Raw genomic sequence first — 25003 nt, forward strand, 5'->3', positions numbered from 1 at the left:
ATATTCTTACGAATGTTATTAAAGTCAACAATAGAATCCAAAATGTACAGCTGCGTGAAAGCAAGTGTGAGACCCGTTGCATCCACACGGTGTCATTGACAAACTAGGAATAATAAACTAGTTGTAGTTTTGAATTTAAAATTATGTGCGACTAGTAATTAAAGCTATTGTTATGAATAATATACAAAAATAGTGATTACAAGTCATAGTGTAATGTTGTCACTGACATTGACATTGCAAGGTGTCAAACACCATTTGCACTAATAGTACATAATCAGGATGTCTACCAGACAAGAAAGTCAAGAAATCAACAGGTAGGCCAAGAAAGTCAAGAAATTATGCTTGTGGTCAAGAATTTTTGCTATTTTTTACAGTATAGTGAATTTACGTTGGTACTGGGATTTGATAAAATTGAATATTTGGAAATCTAAAATTATATTGAGTTGTGATTGATTTGTTCACTTTGTTTCTTTATATTCTTGTATGCATGAACGTTTGTGAAAATATTAAATAAAGTAATGTGTGTGGTCATTCCCCATCTAGGATGAAGTCTGAAGCATTATTTTTTACATGTATTAATAGCAAGTCTAAATCTCTTGTTAAAATGGCTTCAGTTTTCATCTTAACCAGCCTTGTGGTAGCAGTTTTCCATTGAATAAAAAAAAATCTATTTTCTTAAATTCCAACTGTACGCAAGCAGGGAGCAATTAAATAAATGTTAAGAAAAATGAAAAAAGGAAGGTCAAGATAAAGTCAAGAATTTTGGATTTGTTATTGGATTTGGATAAAGAGGACATTACTGAAATTTGTGTTGCTATCACCTTTTCTTAGTGGACAGTGATCATTTTGCATCAAAACAAATTAAGATAGTTACTACTGTTTCAGAAAACTACATAAGAATCCAAATATACAGCTGCCTGAAAGCACACTTGAGACCCATTGTGTCTTATAAAATAGGCTGACTGACTCCCTCATATTTCCCGGAAACTCCCGTATTATGGCTAATTTTCTTGATCCTCTCAACTTCAGTATTGGCATTCTATTTTCTCCCATGTATTTTTCATTAAGAACGAATATCGCGAAGTTTAAATTCATTTTGATATAATAGGAGTTCAGCAAACTGTACACAGCATTTAATTTTGAAAATAGTTGTGGAGATTAAATTAATTATTTTCTTCAATATTATCCATCCCATGGACATCTGTGGAAGTGTGTACTGCACAAAAATGTGCAAAATTTGTTGGAACTAAATCTCCCATGAATTCAGTGCAAAAAATTGGAAATCTCCATGACTGAAAATTGGTCACCAGGACACATGAATGGTAACAAATGAAATTGGCAAACCAGTAACCATTTCATGGAGTTTGTAGAGCACTTTCAGTAATGTCCAACTTTTATAAATAGAGAATAATAATAGGTACATAGAAAAAAAAAATACTAGGGCAATTAATATGTTTTCCTGGGTCTGTATCACTTATGATAAGACTGTGCTGCGATGTTTTCAAGAATCACATAGAACAAGATGGTTTCAGTTTCACAGAAGACGAACATAAACATTTCAGAATTTGATTTGGTTTATTTTACTTCGCATTTCTGCCACTTTTGGCTAATTGCAAAAATGAGTATGAGTGATGAAATGATGAAGAGACACAAAGAACACCCAAGCCCTGCCTGGGATTCATATCCAAAACCAATGGCATCATGGCGCACTGGGCTAAAGAATTCAGAATCTATTTCTTCTACTTGCAGAGTGGAGTGCAGTTCATTGCAAGTCCAGCAGGATCAACCAATGACGAAGAAGTTATCAAAGCCTGCAACGAACATGGTATCACCCTTGCCCACACAAACGTTCGCCTGTTCCACCACTAGAGACAGAAGCTAACGTACATGTTCTTATTTCACAGTGCCATATGCTTGCATGGCAACTGCAATACAATATGAGCCCGTCATATTTGCTCAATTGGTGAGTTGTTCTCACTGTAATACATGAAAAGGTTATATTTTATATAAAAAATATTGTACTATTTTTTTATATATGTGTAGAATTTAGTTACAAATTGATCATATATATATATATATTATTTTCAATATTCTGATAGTTTTCAATTATTAAGATTTGTAAATTGGAACAGTATTTTTTTTTACAAATATGTTTCTAAGATATAATAAACCTAACAGAAAATATACATACGCTAGGTAAGCACAACAAATTGTTTGATTTCTTGATCTGTTTTATCGTATGTTGTCAATTCTATGTAACATATTTGTCATTACTGTATCTGATTTTACATTCATTCGGATCTTAGTCTTGGAGACATTGAAATCCTGTGCTCTGTGATATTTATAACATGGCATTCTCACACCAACTGTCAACTAAATGCTGAGTAACAGCATTGAAAAGAGGCAAGTGCTTGGCAAAGTTAAATTTAGTTCTTTGTTACTGCAGCCATGTTGCCTTTTATTTCGATATGCATGAGGCACTAAAATAACAATTTGGGCACAGTAATGAAGAAACAAAGAGAGAACATAGTACCACACTCTTGTCTCGGGAATCTCTGGAGCAAGGCAACAAAATCAAGTCCTCTGTGCAAGCAGGGACTTAAGAAGGCTCAAATATTAGGCTCGCTCAATAAATGAGGCAGGGGATATTTCACAGTACTTACGTAACGAACCTCAGAAGTATTGTCTGCCACTGTTTAGGCATTTATCCCATTGTGACTCAAGTTGCAAAATGGCATGCTCGTAGAACTCCTTTGACTGCATTTGGAGCCAATTTCGCACGTACTCTTTGACATCACCATCTGATTGAAACAGTTGTCCCAGCAGTTCCTTTTTAAGCTCATCGAAGATGTGGAAGTCACACGGGGACAGATCTGGACTCAGGACTTTGCACTTAATTTTTTTCAGACATTCCTTCGTTGCGTTGGTTGTGTGTGTGGTTTAGCGTTATCGTGCAATAGGAAGACACCACGAGAAAGGTGACCAGCACATTTCGATTTGATTGCCTTCCTGAACTTCATTAGCATTTCACAATACCACTGGGCATTGGCGGTAGCTCCATGCTCCAGGAAGTCTTCGGGGAGCTTGAACTTTTTTGGTCGAGGGGAATCTGCATGCTTCCACTGACAACTTTGCCGTTTCAACTCGGGCTCAAATTGGTGCATCAACTTTCATCGCCGGATATATCCTTTCCATTCGTCGATCGATTTCACAACCCCCTACACCTTCTGCTGTCTAGAAGCACACAACACCTAGTTCCTCCTCTTTCGATGTCTCCATTATGCATCACAGTCAAACACAGAATGACTGGACACGGCCGCTGCTTGGTTAGCAGCCTTTACGCATACCTTGTCAGACACACGTAATGCCATCTAGCGGGAAAATGTGCGTGAATCAGTTTTGTCACACCTGTACATCCATTTTGGGCCCCGTCTACCCATTTCTAACTACCATTGTTTTGGGGTAATATCCTCTGCGTCATTATTTATTGACAGCCTCATAATGAACCCATGAGAGGGAAAACGAGTGCATGGAGGGGAAAACATGGTTGAAGCTATCAGACGTTTGCAGCATCTCGCACTGCTTTGCTACACCCACTCGTTTTACTCCCCCTTCTCTAGCGTTATGCATGGCCTTGCTCCACAGATTCCCGAGACAGAGTGTATAATTGCAATGGAATCGAATGTCTTAGACGTTACACAGTACTTTGCAAGTTATTGTTAAATATATTTGCCTGTTCATAATTGTCTGTGTTCATATGACAGTGATTTGCTCAAGGTGGACCACTAAAGAGTGTTTATCCTAGGGTTGTTGAAGGTCCAGGAATTTTAAATAAATTCAATTCCAGTCCAGGAGAGAAAATCAGCAAGCATAAATGGGTTCTGGACCTTAAAGAACCTTTTTATCTCTAAAGTATTTCAATTCAGTCCAGAAACCTTTTTTTCTGATCAATTTAAATACGTTCGAGGAATCCTTTTTCTGAATGAATTTAAATACGGTCCAGGAACCTTTTTTGTGAATGAATTTAAATACAGTCCGGGAACCTTTATTCCAGGTTCAATTTCAATACGGTCCAGGAACCTTTTTTTTTTTTCTGAATCAGTTCAAATAGGGTCCAAGTTCCGTATTGAAATGAGAATACGCAACTTGGATCGATACGGACCTGACGATAAACAATTATGCACTTGTGAGCATGAAAGACTAATCCAGGTGCTGGCTGCCTCGAGAATCTAAGGTACAGTGTAGGAATGGGCGAAACGCGAATGCTGCATTCACGTTACCCCTCTCCATGTATCCCCATTTTCTCGCGCGTGTTTCTTCACTTGGTTGTATAGCAACACTACCCATCCCTGTTGTGATATCTGCTGGGAACACAGCAGCCTCATGTTATCTCGTCGACGGCACCTATTGGCTGCGGTTCCTGAATCGTATGCCGGAGCAACATGTGACTGGTTTGTTTGAACTCAATGTGATGCTACATTAATATTGTCCATTGCGTTATGTACAGAAACTCTTCGACAAGGGAGATTTTGAATATGTCCCACGAAAGAACAAAGCGTTATTTTTATACCCTGTGGTACACTTTCTACAACTGCAGTGTGACATTACAATGTAAAACGTACTTGCGGACATTTTTTTAATCAGTTAACCCTGGCCCAGGAATTGTAAATAATTTCAATTCCGGACTGGGAGAGAAAATCAGCAAAGGTAAATGAGTTCTAGAGAGTGTATAACCTTTTCATATTTAAAGCATTTCAATTAGGTCCAGTAACCTTTTTCCGGATCAATTTAAATATGGTCTTGGAACTTTTTTTCCAGATTAATTTCAATTCAGTCCAGGAACCTTTTTTCCAGAATGAATTTCAATTATGTCCAGGAATCTTTTTTTCCCCACATCAATTTAAATATGGTCCAGGAACCTTTTTTTTTTTTTCAGGAACAATTAAAATTGGTCCAGGAACCTTTTTTCAATGTAACAATATGCAACTTGGACCAAATTTAAATTGTGCGAGAAAAAGTTTCGGTCCTGCAGCGGAACCCAATAGAGCCCATTAGAATTTATGGGTTTCTGGACCTTTAACAACCCTGGATAGAGCGGACACACTGGTTCGACCATAGGGTGTCAGCCAACTTTCCATTAATAAAACTGAATATGAAAGATGCAAGTTTTTTAAAGAACTAATGCATGTATGAAACAAACAAGTGGGAACAATTAAAATATAAAGCAGGGTTTCGGAGAGGAGTGCGGAGCGACTTCGAAGGGTCAGTTCTACTCCGCTCCTCGCTCCGGAGCGGAGCGTGATACGGCAGCACTCCGATCCAGAGTGGAGTAGTTCGACTTTTTGAGTCGCACGCTCCGATCCGGAGCGGAGCGTGATATAACAGCACTCCGCTGTGGAGCGTGGTGCTTTTGACAGCACACTCCGATCCGGTTAGGAGTTTTTTTGTGTTTTTTTTACACAAATGCTGTAATGCAACTATGAATAATGGGAATGTGCACATTTAAGCCGACTTCCGTGACGGAGTGGTTATAGTAGAACCACATAGAAAAGAGCCTGCAGTCCTGTTTCCACGTACTCTAGTTGTTTGTCTTGGAGGGGAGGGACAGAGTGGATCATGCTTCCTTATGGCCCTAGTCGAATGGGTGAAGGGGGAGGTGCGCGGGGACTTTTAGCCGAAGCTTTTTTTGTTTGTGGTTGCTCTACAGCACAGCACCCTATGACGTCAGGGATCGGTGGGGTGGTTCAAATCCCAGCATGGGCTTGTACAGGGTCAACGAAGTTAGTAATAAGTTTGTTTTATACACTTGTATGTTGAATTGTATCTTCTGCAAATGTGCTGTATAAAGAAACTAAGAGTACTAAGTGAGTCGAGTGTACAATCTTTGTGTGTATCGTTCATCAATTTAATCATAACATCGATCATCCCCATCTTCGCGATTAGCCAAAAGCGACAAAGAGGAGAAGTAAAATGAACTAAATCAATCAATCAATCATGCAAAGTAAACATTGGTAAAACAATACAAAATTGTTGTTTTAGCTCAAGAGAGAGAGAGAGAGAGAGAGAGAGAGAGAGAGAGAGAGAGAGAGAGCGAGAGCTATAGTACATAAATTGTTCATTTGATGTAAGTTATAATATGAATTACGTAAATAGTATTTTGTATTGCGACTTAGATTTAAGAGTTTGAATGTTGTGTGTTGAATGGGTTACGAATAATTTCAAGCAATCAGGTTTTCTGCTTTGCGGATTTGTCCGACCCACCTCCCCCATACAACAGACAGCTTCGTTTTGTGCCGTATTCAGTGTTCCTTGCAGGTGACTGAGTGCAATCGGGTAGCGCATTGGTCTTGTGCCCATTTCAAGAGGGGAGGAGGGTGTTTGTGTGTGCTTTCGGGGTTGAGAACTTCCTTCGCTGCGCGGTACGTTGCGTTCGACTTATCCGTACATGGTAGAGACATCGCCTTTGCCAGACAGATCCAGTGTTGCCAGTTGTATTAGAATTATGCTACACCAATTCTGGCTAGATTGTTCTCTTTTAAAAGTATTACTTGCGCGTGTTGTTCTTCTCTTCACTGTCATAAAAAGAAGCCTTTAGAAGCTGTGTTCTCTTGTATCATTACATGCATATTATGTGTGCTTGTCAACGGTGGTGTATGGACATTTAATGAAATTTTTAACGCCGCTGCTACATGGACGTCTTAAGGTTTTTTCCAGGAAGGGGGCCAGAATGAGGCAGAATTTCCCCAAAATAGTATTACTCCCTTTAAAAAAAATTCTACAGTTTGAAGTTATCATGTTCCTGCAACGCCCTTGCAATAATTAACATATATTACTGTGACTGAAATGAAATTATATGCATGAAATATGTACTTCTTGATTGACTTTAATTTCCGGGTGGCGTGGCCCCCTCCCTTCCGGACATCCATGCGAATGGAGAAATCATTGCAACCAGTCTCGGTTAATGGAATTATAAGGTGACTAGATTTGTTAAATCAATATACAAGAATAACAAAGAAAAATCCGTAATTGTTAATTCTATGCATCATAAGCCACAAGAATCATGGAAGATCTATACTGTAATAATGAATTGAAGGAAACCATGCCGAGTTTTTATTTATAGTCTACCTGTTCAAGTAGGAATGGAAAGGTGCACAAAAAGAATTACAAAAATGTATGTTAAGAAAACGAAGTATTTCGATCAAGTTATTTCTATAATTGTAATCAACAATGACCAATTGTCCTTTCAACTAAGTATAAGTTTCAATTTGTGTTTTCAGGACTATTACCTTTGCCTTGCCTTTAATCGTATATGTATCATGATCCGTAATTTTAAACAAATTCTAGATAAGTCGGTAAAAAAATAGGACACCGAAACTATGGAAAAGAAATATACTGTGATAGAGAAACAAACACAAAGGTAACACCAATGACATTAACGCGGGTCAAACCAACACCATTTGTCGTTGAGAGCTGAACTCACATCCACGAACTCGCAGAAATATTCCCATGGAATTCGTTATTCGTCTGATATTGAATACCCAATGATGCTTTCTGTTATGTAATAGACACTTATGAAGTGAATACATTATTAGGACTTTTCCCAGATTTCAGAAAACACACACATACGTAAAAGCTATGAATAAGAGGTTGTTCATTTGGAAATGAATTTCCAAGTTGTATTTTCATGCTCTTGTGAATAGATGTAAAGGAAAGTGAAGTCTCTTATTGTTACACAGAATTACAGATGTATATTTGCTTAAGGATTAATTTATCACAATATACATTGCAATTATACATTCAACATACGTTGAAACAATGCCTTTTGTTATGGACTTTTGGTGGATTTAAGACTCAACAATACGCTATCGAGAATAGACCTACAGTTTAAATCCTACCTAAAGTGGGATTCGTGCCACTATGTCCCTCCACCGGGTATCGATCCCAGTGCCCCTTCATTACAAGGCGACGTTGTTACCACTATGTTATCGGGGTACAGCGTGCTACTTTTTTTTTTTTTCAGTACACATTTATCAATTCTCTCATTATCATCGTCGCGATTAGCCAAAATTCAAAGATAAGTAACAAAAATCAAATCAAATGCCATCAGTGAGGAAGGCACGTATTGCTCGCAGCCCTGTTTTCCAAAATGAAACCATAAAATTCATGACATGCCCCTATCCAATAGGTAATATTACACTTTGTGTTTATCACGGTTATTAAGGTTTATACATCTTGTTTCGACTTATCTGCTGACTACACATTGTTCATTACTGAAAACTTGCTTTCAGTTTGCTGTGTACAACGTACTTAATACAAAAAAAAAATATTAATTTTATACGTATACGTTTTCTGGTTTTCTAGACTCAGAAAGTTAAATATAGGAACATTCCATTCGTCGTTTTTCCAAAATTTTTGCAATTTTCTTATAACCACCATGCCTATTTCCAGGTTATTGCTTACAAACTTGAAATGTTAGATATGGCAACCAGACATTTTGTACTTTTTGCAGTAGTATACGTATGTAACCATTAAATACCTAAATTCAACTTCCTGCCTTTAAAATTGGGAAAAAGAATCGATACTATTTAAATTCCCCTGTTCGGTTGTATACAAACAGCATTCAGATTTTCGACTTTATAAGATTCATAAAATTAAACTAAATGTGGCAACTTACATTTTTGGTTAAGCTGGTTTTCAACTTTCTAGTGTCAGGATTTTTAAAAAGTTAGATATGAAAACTCTGTATTTCAAATTAAAACGTTTCCTAATTGGCCGTGTTTACGGTAACATTAATAAGCATGATTCGGATTTTCAACTTCATACATTCAAAAAAGTTAAAATTAGCAACCTGAATTTCCAATTACTTTAAACTTTCCCCTTTCACTACATTCAAAGTATCATACATAACCAGCGTAAAAGAAAGTTAGATATGGCAATCGTGCACCAGCGAGTGTTTTGCATGAACACCTGTCTGCCTTTTGTCTTCCTCCGTACAAGTTGCTTCACCTTTCCTCTGCGTGCTCCTGGCCTTTAGAAGGTCAAATGGATTCTCTGCAGTAGTTTTGCCAGTGTTACTCGAACCAGTATCCCGGAATAACTCACTTCTCCCGTGCCGTGGACTGTAACGTCGGGCCAAAGTGCTTAGCCCGAACCAGAAGTTGAACCGAAATGAGTTTCAGTCGCAATCCATGGTGGCAGGAAATAAATGAGTGGTTCCATTCTCTCAACTTGTAAAACCACATGTGGCACACCTGCTATTGAAATATATTGTCCCCAGAAGTAGTAGTAGGGTAGTAAAAGTGATAATAATAATAATATCGCTCTCTTCACGAAAACAGTCCAGTGAAGATCGAAGCTTCCCCTTGCATCCTCCACACCCCTGGCCCTCCAGGTTTGCCACACTTCTTATACGCTTCACAGTTGACACATTGCGCGTTGTACACATGTGGGCCGTTCATTGTGCTTTCCCTGGTGTATTGTGTAAGGATTATTCCTTGCTTATTGGCAACACTGTAGGTGAGTGACGTAATCTTGTCTGGACTGTTTCCGTGGTGTTTACTAATAATCAGTTTTATAACAACAATAACAGGCGATTTTCAAATGCCGTACAAATTCCACAAACAAAATTACTAATGTACTCGGAACCTTTGATCGTTAGTTTTCTGTATACACTCGTATTATCCAACCTCGGAGCGCTCCAGAGCAGAGTGGGCAAGTTCTTTGAATATCGCTCCTCACTCCGGAGCGGAGCATCACAAGGTATCGCTCCGCTCCGGATCGGAGTGAACCGTTCCCTAGAATTTCGCTCCTCGCTCCGGAGCAGAGCGAGAAATTTTCCAACTTCCTCTGCTCCGATCCGGAGCGGAGCGTGTCAAGATAGCGCTCCGCTCCGGAGTGGAGTGAACCATTTTCTAAAATCTTGCTCCGGAGCGGAGCAAGAAATTTTCCGATTCCCGCTGCTCCGCTCCGGAGCGGAGCGAACCATTTTTTCGAATCTCGCTCCTTGCTCCGGAGCGTGGGCAACAGCTGGAGCGTTGATCCGCTACGCTCCGAAACCCTGATATAAAGACTACCAGAAGTGAAAATTGAGTACAAATTATTTGGACTCTGTATATAAAAAATATAGACATGATTATTTTGAGCATTTTTGTCATCAGGTTACACTTCATCTCGTGACCATAACATTTAAAGTTCAGATTGATTCATTGATTGAAATTAATATTATGGGTCTGTCAGCACTTAGGCTATTTGTACCATCACATTATACAGGACTATTCTCCTAACCATAACTAAAATCAACACGTCTCTCTTAAGTACTAAAATCTCCATGCATTGCTTAAAAGCTGGGACTGTAAACAAGTGTCCAGGACACACAAGGATAAAACGGGACAATTCAAATCCCTACAAAGGATTGATTACTTTAGCACTCTTTAACCTAATGCACCTAAGTAACTCCAGTCTTGCAGGCTAACGAAACACTGGAGTCTGGATTCACAGCCAGTATAATCCTGTGTGTAGCTTGTGTTGTGTTCTTTCCATATGTGTTTGCGATTGTCCCTTCATCCATTTCATCTTGTGATTCCTTCTCTTCTGACAACATAAACATTTAGAAATTTTAAGAATTTGGAATTTCATAGAAATAAGGAAGCCATTGTTGCAAATTTTTACTGATTTTTTACCTCTTTGCATAAATTAAGTTACATTTCTTTAACTAAACATTAATAATTTAAAACTGCTTTAGAATAGTCAACCATGTCAAATCACGTGAAGCACATCAGAAATTGAAAAATAGCAAAACAACTGGTTCACAGTTCAATATCAAAACAATGTTTTGACAAACCTCTCAGTAGTTGTTGTCATGTCATTATAAATGTCAGTAGTACTTAAAGGTTAACTGATAAATTGTAGTGCAATTTATGTATTAACAATTTCATAACATACTCAATATATACTTATCCTTAATCAAGAAAGATACCAATTTTTATAGATGGCGGCCTAAAGCTATCATTAAAAATTACCCAGGTTAAATTTTATCCTCAGGTCCTAGTTCCTGTCGTAATAAATGTTCCCTTCAAACTTTGCACAGGCTTCCGATGATTGACTTCGCTGTTTGTGAAATTTTAGAAAAAAATTCATACAATGTTTTATTTTCCTGATTAGAATTTGTACTTGGTTTCAGCTCCTGTATGTAATAATGAACACACTATTCAAACAGATTATGTGAAGCAATATGTTTGTAAGAAAATTAAAATGCTTAAAAGAATCAGGTTTAAATAGAAACTACACATATTTTCTATGTTTTTAAACAAATTTATAATTAATTTTTGAAATTTAATTTAACCATAGAAATATAATTTCTTCATGTCCTTCTCTGAATGACGTAATTAAAGATTGAGTTTCAAATTTTGTAATTTCTTTCGAGAGAAATACGATATTTGGTTTTTGACAGATGTAATTCGTTAAGAGTACCTGTGATAGGTGTTTTTATTAATACTGAATAAATGTCCACGTGAAACATTCTGATATGTTAAAAAATATAGATCATAAGTAAGTAATATTCATACTAAAAATGTGTTTATTTTAGAAGTATTTATCTTTACTACAAATACGTGGAAATTAATTAATCTTTTTCATTTTAATATCTATAATTCATAAAAAGGTAAAGTGTTCCCCTGTGCTTAGCACCACGCCATGAAGGCGTATAGGGGGTGTGGGGGTAATGCCCCACACTTTCTTGATCCGGTCATGAGAGGGGGTGATGTGATCAGCATCACGCCCCTAACCGCCTTTACCCCCCCGGGTTTCCCCCAGGTACCCATGTTATTCGACGCTGGGTGGGTGCCGGGGCCGCTTCCATCGTTAGAAAAGTTCCGGGATTTGAACCGGCCGGGGATCGAACCCGGGACCTTGAGCATGGTAGTCAGACACGTTACCGACTGAGCCACCGCGTTTTTATGAGAAATTTATTTTAAGAGGAACATTAGATGGATAAATATGTTTTCTGTTCGAAAATATATGAATGTTGGTCTTGAGCAATGCATTTACCTGGTTTTAATGAAGAAACTTGCACTCCAAACTCTTTCAATATATTTTCTTCAAGATTTCAAGAATTTGTAACAACGAGCATTACAAGAAGTATAAATTCTTTCATGGGGAAATTTTGAAATGCATTCATATTTTTGAGATGGACATTTCTTTCTCAGCATCTATCCAATAAGTCCACGTATTGTTCCAGTACTTTGGATTTGCCATTTCATCTAAGTTAGTATTAGCTGCCGGAACCAGTGTCTCAGAATATTGCTTCAGTCTATCATCCATCATCGCACTTGCTGGGTGGCACCCATAGAGGTTGTTGTGTTCACAGGGATCTGACTCCAAGTCGAACAGGCAAGGAGCTTTTACTGCATTGCACGGATAGTCGCTAGCTTTTCTGGTTCCACAGTTTATCGCAGCCTTGGATCTTAAGCTCAGGATATTATGTGGCAGAAGATAACCAATTGACGCGAAGGCTTGCGCTACTTTGCTCTTGTATACCTCAGCAATGTTGTATGGAGGATTTCCTAGTTCCTGCATAGAAGAGTACCATTTGTCGAATGTCCCATTGTATGTGGTTCCTGGAAAAAAGGTATATGTTAAGTAAGCAAAACAGAACATCAATGCATGTTATTCTTTCATGAGATGGAGATGCGAATTAAATTGACCGATGGATGGATTTCCTTATTTTACTCAATTTTTCTTCCACATTTTGCCTAATAGCGAAGATGATGATGAATGCTATACGGCACAACATGAGCCCCACAGAGGGTTATACTGGTTGAGTCCAGTCACCAGAGTCATCAGTAATCTGCAAAATGAGGCTACTTTTGGGTGTTTTCTGAAAGGGTCACCTCTTATACACCCCAGGTGTGAATTAAAATAGTTCATAGTGCATGCTGTTTGTCAATATTTTCAATAAGGATTTCAGGAAACTTTCCTTTTTATTAATTATGATTAATAAGAATACGATCGAAAATTTTTAAAATTTGTTATGTTCTTACGTTAACATGGGATGTAAGGGAGGATCTCCGCTGAATTCACTCAAAGGTCCACATAGTACACATTTGTAACTGAAATATTGCACATAGGCTATGTTTGCCCATCACGGAATACAGGAATACATACGCCCCTAAACTAGAACAAAACAGAGCCTTAATAAGATTATAATATATATGTGTTAAAAACATTCTAAAACAATTTCTGTAACTAATACTATCACAAATTACTAAAAAAAGCAAAAACCATACAGTCTCTGAGGATAATAACTCCATGCCATAATTAATAGATGAGGCTGTAAAGCGCCACTCTGCCCACAAGTACAAACACAAGACAAAGAATCCCACAGAGTATTACCCATGGATCCAGGCACCAGAGGCTCATTGGCTTTCAAGAAGGGGTAACCGGGGTGTTCTATGGGGAAGTGATGTTGGCTTTTGGGATGCATTACCAGAAGATCGCCCCTTAAACACTTGTGTGACTTCTGTACTATCGTCCATATGTATTTGAGATTTTCCTTTCTTCAAATCATCAACATTCATCCCCCTCCTGTGGGGATGCCTTAACGCAGTGAGGGGAGGGGATCTTAGTAGAGGCAGCATTTCTCATCATTTCATTCCGTTCAGCTTTCTTTCCATAAGTCGTGTTTTCACCAACCCATCACATCACTCGTGTCCATTTCAATTGCCCTTCCTGTAATGAAGGGTCTTGCTAGAGGAGACAACTTCAATAAGACAACTAATCCCAAGGTGGTTGTTTCACATGCCGATGGGACAGTGTTGGCTGTGGGAGTAATTGTAGTAAAAATCATGGTTGCATGGTTTTGGACTTGTACACTCCTGTTCACATAAAGTGGCACACTCATTTGAGTCCAGCTGCAGTGGCGACCAGGCGTACATCTGAAGTAAATGTTCGGACAACAGCACCCTGCAGTGTTTCTTACTAGTTAAGATTTTCATCACATGAAGGGAATTTGAAGATTTGCTGAGTGACAGAAGACTGGTAAGGAAAGCCTTTAATTGTAATTTGAAATACAATATCCAATTTTACATTCAAACGACAAGGAAAATTCCTGAAAAAAAAAGTTTGTAACACTCTGCAAACGGTTAAGGGAAAAAACTCTCTCCATTCCTCCTCTTCAGGAAAACCTTATCCTTATTTCACAGATATGAAGAAGCAGATGATTGTAGCATAAAGTAATAGTAAAGTCGACATTCAAGATGCGGACGGAAGAAAATATAAAGCAAGAATGTCTCCAATGATGTGACTTCTGGATCAGATTCGTCTCTTTTCCTTACGTATGTGTACTATTTTTTTACCATGAAATTGAACACAAAAATAGGATGATAATGCTCACAAAATCAATATAGACTGAATGAATGTCATCCGAGATTCCTGAATAATGTCTCTTCTTGAAAATCAAAATTCTCGCACTTACAAGGGAGGTTATCTAAGTGTCCCCCTCTGATTTCCATGAAACTTGGCAGGTGTGTAGAGGGGCCCAAAGGAAGAAATACGTGTTTTTTTGTTTCAGCTAAAAAACTTTTAGGGGGCAAAACCCCCCTCAAATGTAAAGATGAGGACAAATTGAAGTGAGGATCTGACCCCTGTCTCCCCCTCTGATTTCCATGAAACTTGGCAGGTGTATAGAGGGGCCCAAAGGAAGAAATACGTGTTTTTTTTTTGTTTCAGCTAAAAAACTGTTTTAGGGGGCAAAAAAACCCCTCAAATGTATAGATGAGGACAAATTGACATGGGATCTGACCCCTGTGTCCATCTCCGATTTCCATGAAATTTGGCAGGTGTATAGAGGGGCCCTATGCCCCCTGTCTCTTCCTATGCCATATTTATGTGGTTTCGTGGTCAGTTCCCCACTTCAATTTCTCCTCATCTTGACATTTGAGGGGGGTTGCCCCTAAAACAGTTTTTTAGCTGAAACACATACTTCATCCTTTTAGGCCCCCTTTATACACCTGCCAAATTTCATGGAAATCAGAGTGGGACACAGGGGTCAGTTCCCCACGTCAATTTGTCTTCATCTTGACATTTGAGGAAGGGTTTTGCCCCCTAAAACCGTTTTTTTTAGCTGAAACACAAAAACACTTATTTCTTCCTTTGGGCCCCTCTATACACCTGCCAAGTTTCATGGAAATCGGAGGGGGACACTTAGATAACCTCCCATGTTAGTTTCAATAATTTTATTTCAAAGCAGACTAACGTTTTATCTTCCTGTTGGTTTCATTACCACACGTTTGTAGCAGTGATTGTTATAAGCAACCAGTTTTAACAACAACACAATAAAGAAAATATTCGCTCCAAACTGAAAATTGTATAGAGCAACTTTCACAGACTCTGAAAGTGTAATTGTTTCAACAATTACTTTCTTCTTGCCACACGAGCTAAAGCAAAATGGGGGGGGGAAATGAAAGCTATGACTCAGTGGCATTCATTTGGCAGGAAAAAAAAAGTAAATTTGATCAGGCTGGGATTCAAACTTAGGATTTTATCTTATGAAGCTGACGGTTATCCGATATGGACACAAGCCGCTCTGTGGGAACCATGCTATTCGAGTAATTTCTCCTTACCTGTCCACCTCCACATTTCAAGGACTCTTTTCTGTGGTTACTTGTTTTTGAAGATACAGCACACACATGTACAGGAGACGTGTAACGGATGTCTTCTGGATATTCGGGCTGAAATTCTGGATATCCATAGGACGTCCCCAGGATATCCATATGTCCATCCAGGGGACGTCCATAGGATATCCAGAAAGGACGTGTTTCGGACACTCTGTGGATCATTTTTGGAAGTGTTTTGGACATTCTATGGATGACTTTTTTACATGTTTCGGACGTGGAGTTCACATGATAGGGACATTTCCTGGATGTTTTCATTTCATTGTGGTTAAGGATATATTCTGGACTAAAATTGTACCTAATCTGGACATTATATTGATATTTTTCGCACATACTTTGGATATGAAAAAAACATTCCTGGACTAGATTTACAGAAATCGAAGACCTCGAGTTTACATATGCTTATAACAAGTACTTCACTCACTCTCTCTCTTTTTTTCATTCACTCACACACATGCACTTACGCACACAAGTTCACACACACAAACATGTACACATCCGGAAAGTACTTTATATTCACACTCATAAGCATAGTAAGCAGCGCTTATTCTTCAGTACCACGTAAGGCAACGTCCCTCTTGCAAACTGCCGTTGTGTTCGAGACGAGACACACAGAAAGCCTCGTGGCAACTTTCACCTGCTTGGCACTCATGCGTGTCTCTCTGAAAAGACAATGGGCCTATGGGCAAAGCAATTCCTGTGTATTTACACGAATATCAAAACATTTATGTCAAATTTGTGATAACACGTGGACTTAATATCACATATCCCATGAATGTCCAGAACAGGACGTCTTATGGACATCCACAATATCCATTGGTGTGAATTGGACATTGTGGACGTCCCTTGGAGATGTGTGCTGTTTGGGATACACTTCATCAGATAGTATCTGTATACTTTGCACACATTGCTCACAGAATAAAGTTGTGTGTATGTTAATAAAGAACTTCGGACCTATAAGAAGAGCCATTGCAAGTTTATATATTTCATTTCCAAATAATCATCGTGCTCCAGCATTGATTGAATTAGGTTATTTAATTTGATTTTCTCACACTTTGGGCTAAAAGCGATCATGAGGGTTAGTGATGAAATTGATTAAGGGATGCCTACTAGGAACAACCATGTTCAGAATCCGAGACCCATGATGTCGTATCATTTTGTGTTTTGAGTCCACCACGTGGAACGTGGCAACACCACCGGATTAACTCGCAGTTTCCACGGTTCAACGGACATCGGGGTGTGCAGCGTTGCCACTTTCCACGTGCATCTTTACTCCGTTGAATAAAAATCTATATAAAATCGGTTTCGCAATGTGAATTGACAATGATAATGGATTTTAGAAACAGATGCAAAGAGCTTCAAAACAAGACCAATATTGGGTTATTGCCATGAACGTCCGCAGGATTTTTTCCATGGAGGGAGCCAAAAAGCTACATTTTCCCCAATAATAATGTTATTCCTTCAAAAAACATTGCTTAAATTTGAATTTATCATGTTGGTGCATTAATTAACACATATTATTGTGGCTGAAATAAAATTATATATGTGAAATATATACATTGTGGTTGACTTTCATTTTCCAGGGGGGAATGGCCCCCCTTGCCCCCTTCCGAACGCTCATGGTTATTGCATGTTTTCAACCTCACATGTTTTGATTCATTTGAAATTTCGCGTACTGAAAGGGCTACCTGAGGTAGGAAAATATTCAAAGTTGCAGAGCCATATCTTTTGTATTTCCGAAATTACAGGGATCCAAAATGTGCGATTTACAAAAGATATGGATCTGCAACTTTGAATATGTTCATACCACATGATGTATCAGTATCAAAAATGGTCTCCCGATGGCGCAGTGGTAGCGTTATCGCCTTGTAATCAAGGGGTCCAGGGTTCGATACCTGGTGGAGGCACATAAAGGTTCGGATCCCACTTTAAATTGTAGGTCCAGTCCTGATTAGCCTTACTGTGCATAAAGTGGACTTAAAACAGTACAACAACAGTATCCCAAATATTAAATAAATCCAAGAATGTAAGGTTTGGTACCTTGACATGGAATGGCCCAATATTGAAAAAAAAATCGAATTCGTTTGTTGAATTCTCTTTTATATTGCCCTCAATTTAACATTTTCCATCATCATAATCAAACTCATTAGTAGAGCCCGGAAGTTTGGCAAAATGCTTCTTTTTATCTACTGCATATATTGATAAAATTTTTCCGGATATACGTTTCATATGTTGTTTCGAATGTTTTGGAAGCCTTTTCATTTTGCCTATTTGGGACCCCACTGCCTATTTTTAATTATAATGCCTTTTTTGCATTTTTCAATGAAATTTGACATTTTTTTAAAAAAAAAATGTGTATCTCGTAAATTATTTTTCTCCCAAAAACGTTGTTGGCATTTATTTTTCTTCCGTTTATTATGTGAATAATTTTCGCCTTATTTAAGTAATATTGAACTCACGCATGTTTCAACATTGCTGAAGGAGAAAAGTGTGAGAAAAAAGTATTTCATGCTGAGTCAGGATATTGCCTTTCGGTTAACATTTCTTGTGCATGATTGACTGATTGATTTCGAACACAAAGAAAATATTTCTGAAATCTCCCTCTCGAACCCGAAAATTTCAGGAAGTTGCAATTGAGCTTAGTTTACCTCAGCAACCAGTCTTGACGAGATAGGGAACCTGGCAGGCCCGTAGCCAGGAATTCTTAGTAGGGGGGGCAAAGTCAATTCTTGAGGGGGCAATTTTTTAATATATTATTTCGCATTGGCATATATAATGGGGTACATAGGAGGACGCGTTGCCCCCCCCCCACATACAAAGCAATTACTAACCGGAAAGGGATGATATTGTGAAACTCCAACGAACAAAAGAAAAAAAGTCTAACATCAAATATGTATAAAATTTAAGATAAATAGGCTAATCCGGACTGTGTCTACTTGAAATTTAAGTGTGCTGTCACCGAAAATCGAATCTGAGGCAACTAGATTGCAGGTCGATAATGTTAATAGTCGATTAACACGTACCAACTTTATAAATCGTGCTTCATAAGTTTTCCCTCTAGTTTCCAGTATGCAAGATTTTTACGTATAAACGGATCTAACAAAAATTCAATAACACCAATGTGTTGTCTTAAGCAATAAAATTCGAATAAAATGAATAATAGTGGTTACATATTATCTACACTTTGATGGATACTGTAAAAATTTGTAACGTACAACGTCTGTTACATTTTTTGTACATTAAAATATGGGTCTCTTAGGACTACCACGGATCCTATTTGCTTCAAAGGGGAGACTCTTACATCACTACAGAAAATGTTGGCTTACTGGTTACGTTAACCAATTTGCAAAATATTGTGTGAATTGTATTATTTTATTGTTGAAAACACATTTCTTTGACACCCGACAAACAAATGGGAACCCCTTGATTGGTCAATGACTTCTTGAATTACGGTGTCATTTCATACTAATTTGTTTACAGGGGAATTTTGTATCCTCTTTACATTATAATAAAAATGTTCCTTTATGACTATAATATGAAATCAACTATACAGTGTATAAGGGGCCTCCTTCACCTTACTCTATCCTTGCTGCGTGAGGTCTCCCGGATACCTGTCACCACCAAAGCGTACAAACCCCAAATATCAGGTTTTTTTAATACTGATACTGGTTTCTGTGAAAAACAGAATGGCTTAAGATGAGTAAAATTAGGAAAATCCACTCCACAGCAGAAGAGTTGACAGAATGTTTTGGCAAAAAATTAGGTTATAAAAAAGGCAAGGTCTCCTGTATATAGCACCGTGCCATGAAGACACATTTAGGGGATGTGGGGATAGATTCCCAAACATTGAAGGTGATGTGATCAGCACCATGCTCCGGCAGCCTTGACACCCCAGAGTTACCCCCAGGTACCCATTGATTTGAGGCTGGATGAGCCCCAGAGCTGTTTTATGCCGGACAAGACCGGAAAAATTCCGATCTTAGATCACCCACCCCAGGAATTGAACCCCGGTCTCCCACGTGGCATACAAACGCCGTACCGACTTTTCTTATTTTTTAAAGGAATACCCCTAAGCGGTAGTATGCCTTGTTATTCACTTTCTCTCAGGTTGTCATTTTTTACATTTTTGGACAAACACAAACATCCATGTCCAAACCGGGATTCGAACCTGGGACATCTGGCAACGCAGAATCTTCTTTTTTGAACCTATATACGCAGGGCAATTTTCACAGTGTGTTGAGGACATCAAGTCGAACAACTTTTCTTACATTTGCTCTTCCAGTTCTTGTTTCAATGCTACAATACAAGCCATCGAAAAATGGCATCATCTGCCATCCTTAATGTATGCAATCCCAATTAGCTTCATGGTTGCAAATGACATTTATTTTTACTGCCGCTAAAAATTATAAAAGCAATAGAATTCTATGGAAATGATTGCATGCAAACAGGAAGTCAACACTTACCCTTTCCTTTATAAAATACATTTATCATATCACACACCCATGTTGCTTATCATATTTGTCCCCCAAAAAACACCATTTGAATTTGAAATCATCGCATTAATGTAAATTACTATGAAAAATCAAATTACACGTGTTAAATATATTATTTAAGGTTGACATTTGATTTCTAAGGGGGAGGGAGGCTTTGCCCCCCTCCCATCCGTGTCCCTACATTATTATACTTTCACCTAGAAATTTAATGTAGAGGAATCTTATCACCGATCTTAGACGACATTAGACTCTTAAAGAAAATCAAGTATTTTCAAGCGGTTAAAGTTCAAAGCACTACGGGGGAAGAGGGTGCAGTGGCGCAACCACAGAGCATTGCCCCTCCCCAACCTTCGACAGAAAAAATTCTAGGGGGACAAACATTGAGATTAAAGAAAGCAAGACTAGGACAATCTAAGAGTAACAGGACAAAATGATACTCAAGATACTCTTTCTTACATTATTTCTTCCAGGCGGCCAAGAGCACCTGCCGGTGGACACAAAGGGGCAATTGCCCCCTCGATATCAAATTTTATAGAGATAAAAATACAATTCGTAAAATTTTCTGCTTTTATTGCAGTTTTGTCAAGTTCAGAGCCGTAGCTAGTGGGCGGCGGGAGTTGGTCCTGGGTGCCGAACGATCTAAATTAAAAAAAAAATGTAAAAGAGAATGCCATGGCGCCCCAGGGAATTTTTAGTGCCATATTAAATCAATATTGTTTTCAGTTTGCAAAAATTTGGATGTAAAAGATTTCTTGCTCGCAATTTTATTTGGTTTGAGTTGGTGTTTTAAGTCCACTTTATGCACAGTAACGCTAATCGGGACTGGACCTACAGTTTGAAGTGGGATCCGAACCACTTGTGCTTCCACCGGGTATCGAACCCGGGACCCCTCGATTACAAGGTAATGACGCTACCACTGCGCCATGGGGGAGGCCCCGCAATTTTATTATTTTCTCTAATGCATTGTAAATTACCAGAGAAGGAAGTTACAACTAAGTACTTCACACTCTTACTGCTAAACTATTTTGTCTTAAATGTATGAACACAATTATTTGATTGAAAAGGATGCCAGCATATTTCACAGATAATTTATTTATTCGTTATGGTGCCTCTATGTTACTGCATTATATATACCCACCAATGCAATGAAACTAAACAGAGAATAAAATGAGGATTTTCTTTCCCGACTGAACTTGCATCAAGGCTTTTGCCCCTTCTAATCAGAAGGTCTGTGCAAGAATCTCGATCAGTAAAGAAGAGGATGGTGGTCGCCTTTACTGTAAGTGGACTTGTGGAGCACGTGGTGCTATTAACACAGAAGACCGTCACCGCGAAGTGGTACACCGAGGAGTGCCTGCCCAACTAGTTCAAGCTCTCAAAAACACTCGTCCACGCTCGAAGGCAGATGCTTAGTTGGCATCAAGTATTTGGCACCTACGGGACTGAAAGTGCTGGAGTATCCTGCCTACGGTGCAGACCTCGCCATGCGACTCCTCACGTCAATGACAGGCTAAAAGGAATAGGTTTTCCAATGAAGAGAATCTTCTAAGGCCGTGGGATGACGAGTGTACCCACTTCCCTCAGGAAATATGGAAGAGTTGGTTCGACGAATGGTTTTGAAGATTGAAGAAGTGGTGGAAAGTATTTTCAAAGATTTTGAAAATGAGAGGTGTATTGCAAAACTTTCCTAGAACCTTTTCTATTTACACTCCAAAAGATACCTGATGTAACCGACATCATACTACAATTTTTATTGATATCTAACAGAAATAATAAATGTGAAACACTATCACATTTTCGTCATGTATGATAACTGACCCAGTAATCTGTCCTACATCTTTCACTAGCCGACTTCCATGGTGGGGTGGTTATACAACGCACTGCGACGTCAGGGGTCGGTCGCAGTGCAAACCCCAGCCTGGGCATGGATGTTGTTTATGAGTGCCCCTAAAAAAATTTCATATCATCACTCGTTCTCATAGTCACGATTAACTAGAAGTGGCAGAAAAGAGACGTTAAGTAAATAAAATAAAATATCCTCTCTCTCTCTCTCTCTCTCCCTCCCTCCCACATGCATCACGATTAGCAAAAGGTAGATGTGGGAAACAAAAAATTGAGCAGTTCAAACTCCATAGAAATACATTCAAGAAAACATATCCAAACACATTACGCATCTTTAATAATATAATAATATAAGGCCACTCAGAATGTCTAGATACTGAAAATCGTGAAATCATTTTCCGAAATCTGAATCTGGAAAGAATTTTTTTCCCAATTCTGGTACGACATTATGGAATCCAACACGCGTTCCTTAATGAATCACCAAATCCATAAGTGTCTTTGTTAAGTTTCTAGACCAATATAGGATATAATTGTAAAGAACAGTGAGAATTCCAGATAAAAATGGGAATGTGTTCTATATTTTTCACAGGTGGGGCAAGGCATGGTCCCCCCCTGCCCCCCCTCTAGCTACGGGCCTGGAACCTGGATATCAGCAGCTATATATTATGCTAACAACCTTCAAAAAATCAGTGAGGTGATCGATGCTCTTCCAGAAAATGAAGCGGCTTCAATTCGTGAAGTGAAAAAACTCCTGTGCTATTCAAGTTTACTTTTGCACATTATGGTGCATTGCCAGAGACAATTACAATTATAGCATCCACGAAAATCTTCGAGGAATCTATGCAGCAGATGATGGAAGTGCCAGGAGAAAAGGGGTGAGCTGTTGCGGAAAAGTGCTAACGGGTAGTGAGTGCAAATGAGAACTTGAAACAATTGAAAACAATTTGTGATATTCTAAAAGGTGAAAATGCTGTTACCAAAATGAGTCCAGCTACATTAGCTTGTTATATGTATGCTCCAATAACTTCTGTCGAAGTAGAAATATCATTTTCTATTATGAAAAACATTCTCTCTGACAGACGACTATCAATGATTGTTTAGAACTTAAAAAGCACCTTGTAGTTATGTGCAATCAAGACGGAGAAAATTGAAATGCTCTTCCCAATTTAGATTTTAACATTTTGCCAGAAATTATAGATAAAAGTAAGCGACTTCTAAATGTGCCTTTTTTCGGTTTATTTTGCCTTTTTTTCATTTTTAGTGCCTATTTACCACATTATAAATGCCTTTTTGCCTGCCTATTTTAACGAAAATAAATGCCTGAACTTCCGGGCTCTACTCATTTGCTTCTTCCAAAGTTTGAAATACAAAATTGGTGAATTCGTGGTCAGCCTTCTTCCTTCAAGCCATTTTTCAAAATTCTAGAGGTCTCAGGTTCGATACCCGGTGGAGGCACATAGTGGTCTGAATCCCACTTTAAACTGTAGGTCCAGTCCCGATTAGCCTTACTATGCATAAAATGGACTTAAAACACAAACTCAACTCCAACTCAAAATTCTAGAACAAAATTTTCGCACACGTGGAAAGCAACAGGTTAATGATACTCTACTCCCAGAGCTTTGATTACTAGCACCAACAAAGTTCTTCCCTGCACCTACTGATAAGGCTCACTGCAGAAGAAGAAGACTACTTAAACGTCCTTGAAAATGTTCACAGCAGTACCAACATAACAAAAAATAAGAAAGATAGCCTGGTGTGGTGTACCACCCTTGTTACCATTGAAGGATTAATGTATCGTTCAGAATGAGGGAATTTCCATTTACGTACATTCGGTTGCAGTGGCGGCGATTGGGTTCCAAAACTGGGGGTGGGGGGCAAGAAGTTGAGGTTGCCCTTGGTAGATAAGGTATAGTATAGTGTGGGGGCAAAAGTGGCAAGAAGGGGGGGGCACTGCGCCTCTACGCCCCCCTAATTGCCGCCACTGTCTGGTCGCAAATGTCTACCGCAACCCGTGAGTTGCAATCCGCAAAATGACATTCATTTAGATTCAGTGTCTGGCGTGTGAAATTATACAAAAGAATCAGAATTTGTTAATGATTTAAATTAAATGAATTAGTCCATATATAATTACGAAGAGCTTACCTACGACATACTTGAGGTGGCCTACCCTCAGAGCGGCGTAAGGGGTTTTCTCGTCAATGTTGATCAGGACTTCCTGCCGGGGCGACTCCAGGTTTTCGGACAAGGCGTTCCACATGTCTATTCCATCGATCGGACCCAAATGTGAGATATTTCCTCCTAACACATGTAAAAAAAATTAAAAATTGCAAGTCTGGATTAAGAAGAAATGTATGTTGAAAATTTTTAGTAACCCTAACCCTATAGCGCTACAGCCCAATATTGGGCCCTGGCTTACCTACCGACTGCTGGCCTCCCTCCCACGTGGGCCACAAGGGTCTGCAGCCAGACTAGGGGGATGGGTAGTCGGCCGACCGATCCCCACCCGTTTTAGGACTTCGCGACCGGATTTCGCTCACTCACTCGGAACCACTGAACCGGGATCGAACCCATGCCGTCCCGAAGTCGCCGTCCAAAGCAAGGCGCCTTAGACCGCACGACCACGGAGGAGGACGAAAATTTTTAGTACGTTTTACAAAATTATAATAGTGTTACACGTGTGTATAAAAGTGGCAACATGTAATATTAGGCTATAGTTAAAACATGAAAACCTAGTTCCACGTAAATTCGAGAATTAATTTAGATTACTATGTCCTCCGCAATTCAAGTAGGGTAGACCTGGAGAATTGCGGTGGATTCGAATTTACTCATTTTGGCAGACCAAACGAGTAAAAGATCAATCCAGTTTCAACGTTATGCTGCTATATGGCGAGAAAATTCCATTTGACTAATTCGAAAGTGAAGCTCAGCGCTACTCTTCTGAAGCATATTTATATCTTATCTTCCAATCCATTACCTCTTTAGGATTGTGTACCCCCTTAC

At 38.8% G+C, this 25003-nt stretch overlaps 2 protein-coding genes across 2 annotated transcripts in view; one reads left to right on the plus strand and one right to left on the minus strand.

Annotated features, from left to right (window-relative positions):
• The window catches only part of LOC145994821 (bifunctional purine biosynthesis protein ATIC), a 94142-nt gene extending 91938 nt beyond the window's left edge, over positions 1–2204 (plus strand). The window contains exon 14 of the mRNA XM_083131144.1: positions 1750–2204. Within this exon, the coding sequence (XP_082987270.1) occupies positions 1750–1869 (120 nt within the window). The 3' untranslated portion in view covers positions 1870–2204. The remainder of the gene's footprint in view (positions 1–1749) is intronic.
• Positions 2205–12038: 9834 nt separating this feature from the next.
• LOC145977773 (arylsulfatase B-like) overlaps positions 12039–25003 on the minus strand; it is a 135078-nt gene continuing 122113 nt past the window's right edge. Inside the window, exons 7-8 of the mRNA XM_083110090.1 lie at positions 24146–24301; positions 12039–12614 (exon numbers count right to left, since the gene is read on the minus strand). Of these exons, the coding sequence (XP_082966216.1) occupies positions 12172–12614; positions 24146–24301 (599 nt within the window). The 3' untranslated portion in view covers positions 12039–12171. The remainder of the gene's footprint in view (positions 12615–24145; positions 24302–25003) is intronic.

Source organism: Lepisma saccharinum, chromosome 1 (genome assembly GCF_977018435.1).
Source record: "Lepisma saccharinum chromosome 1, izLepSacc3.1, whole genome shotgun sequence".
Lineage (NCBI taxonomy): Eukaryota > Metazoa > Arthropoda > Insecta > Zygentoma > Lepismatidae > Lepisma > Lepisma saccharinum.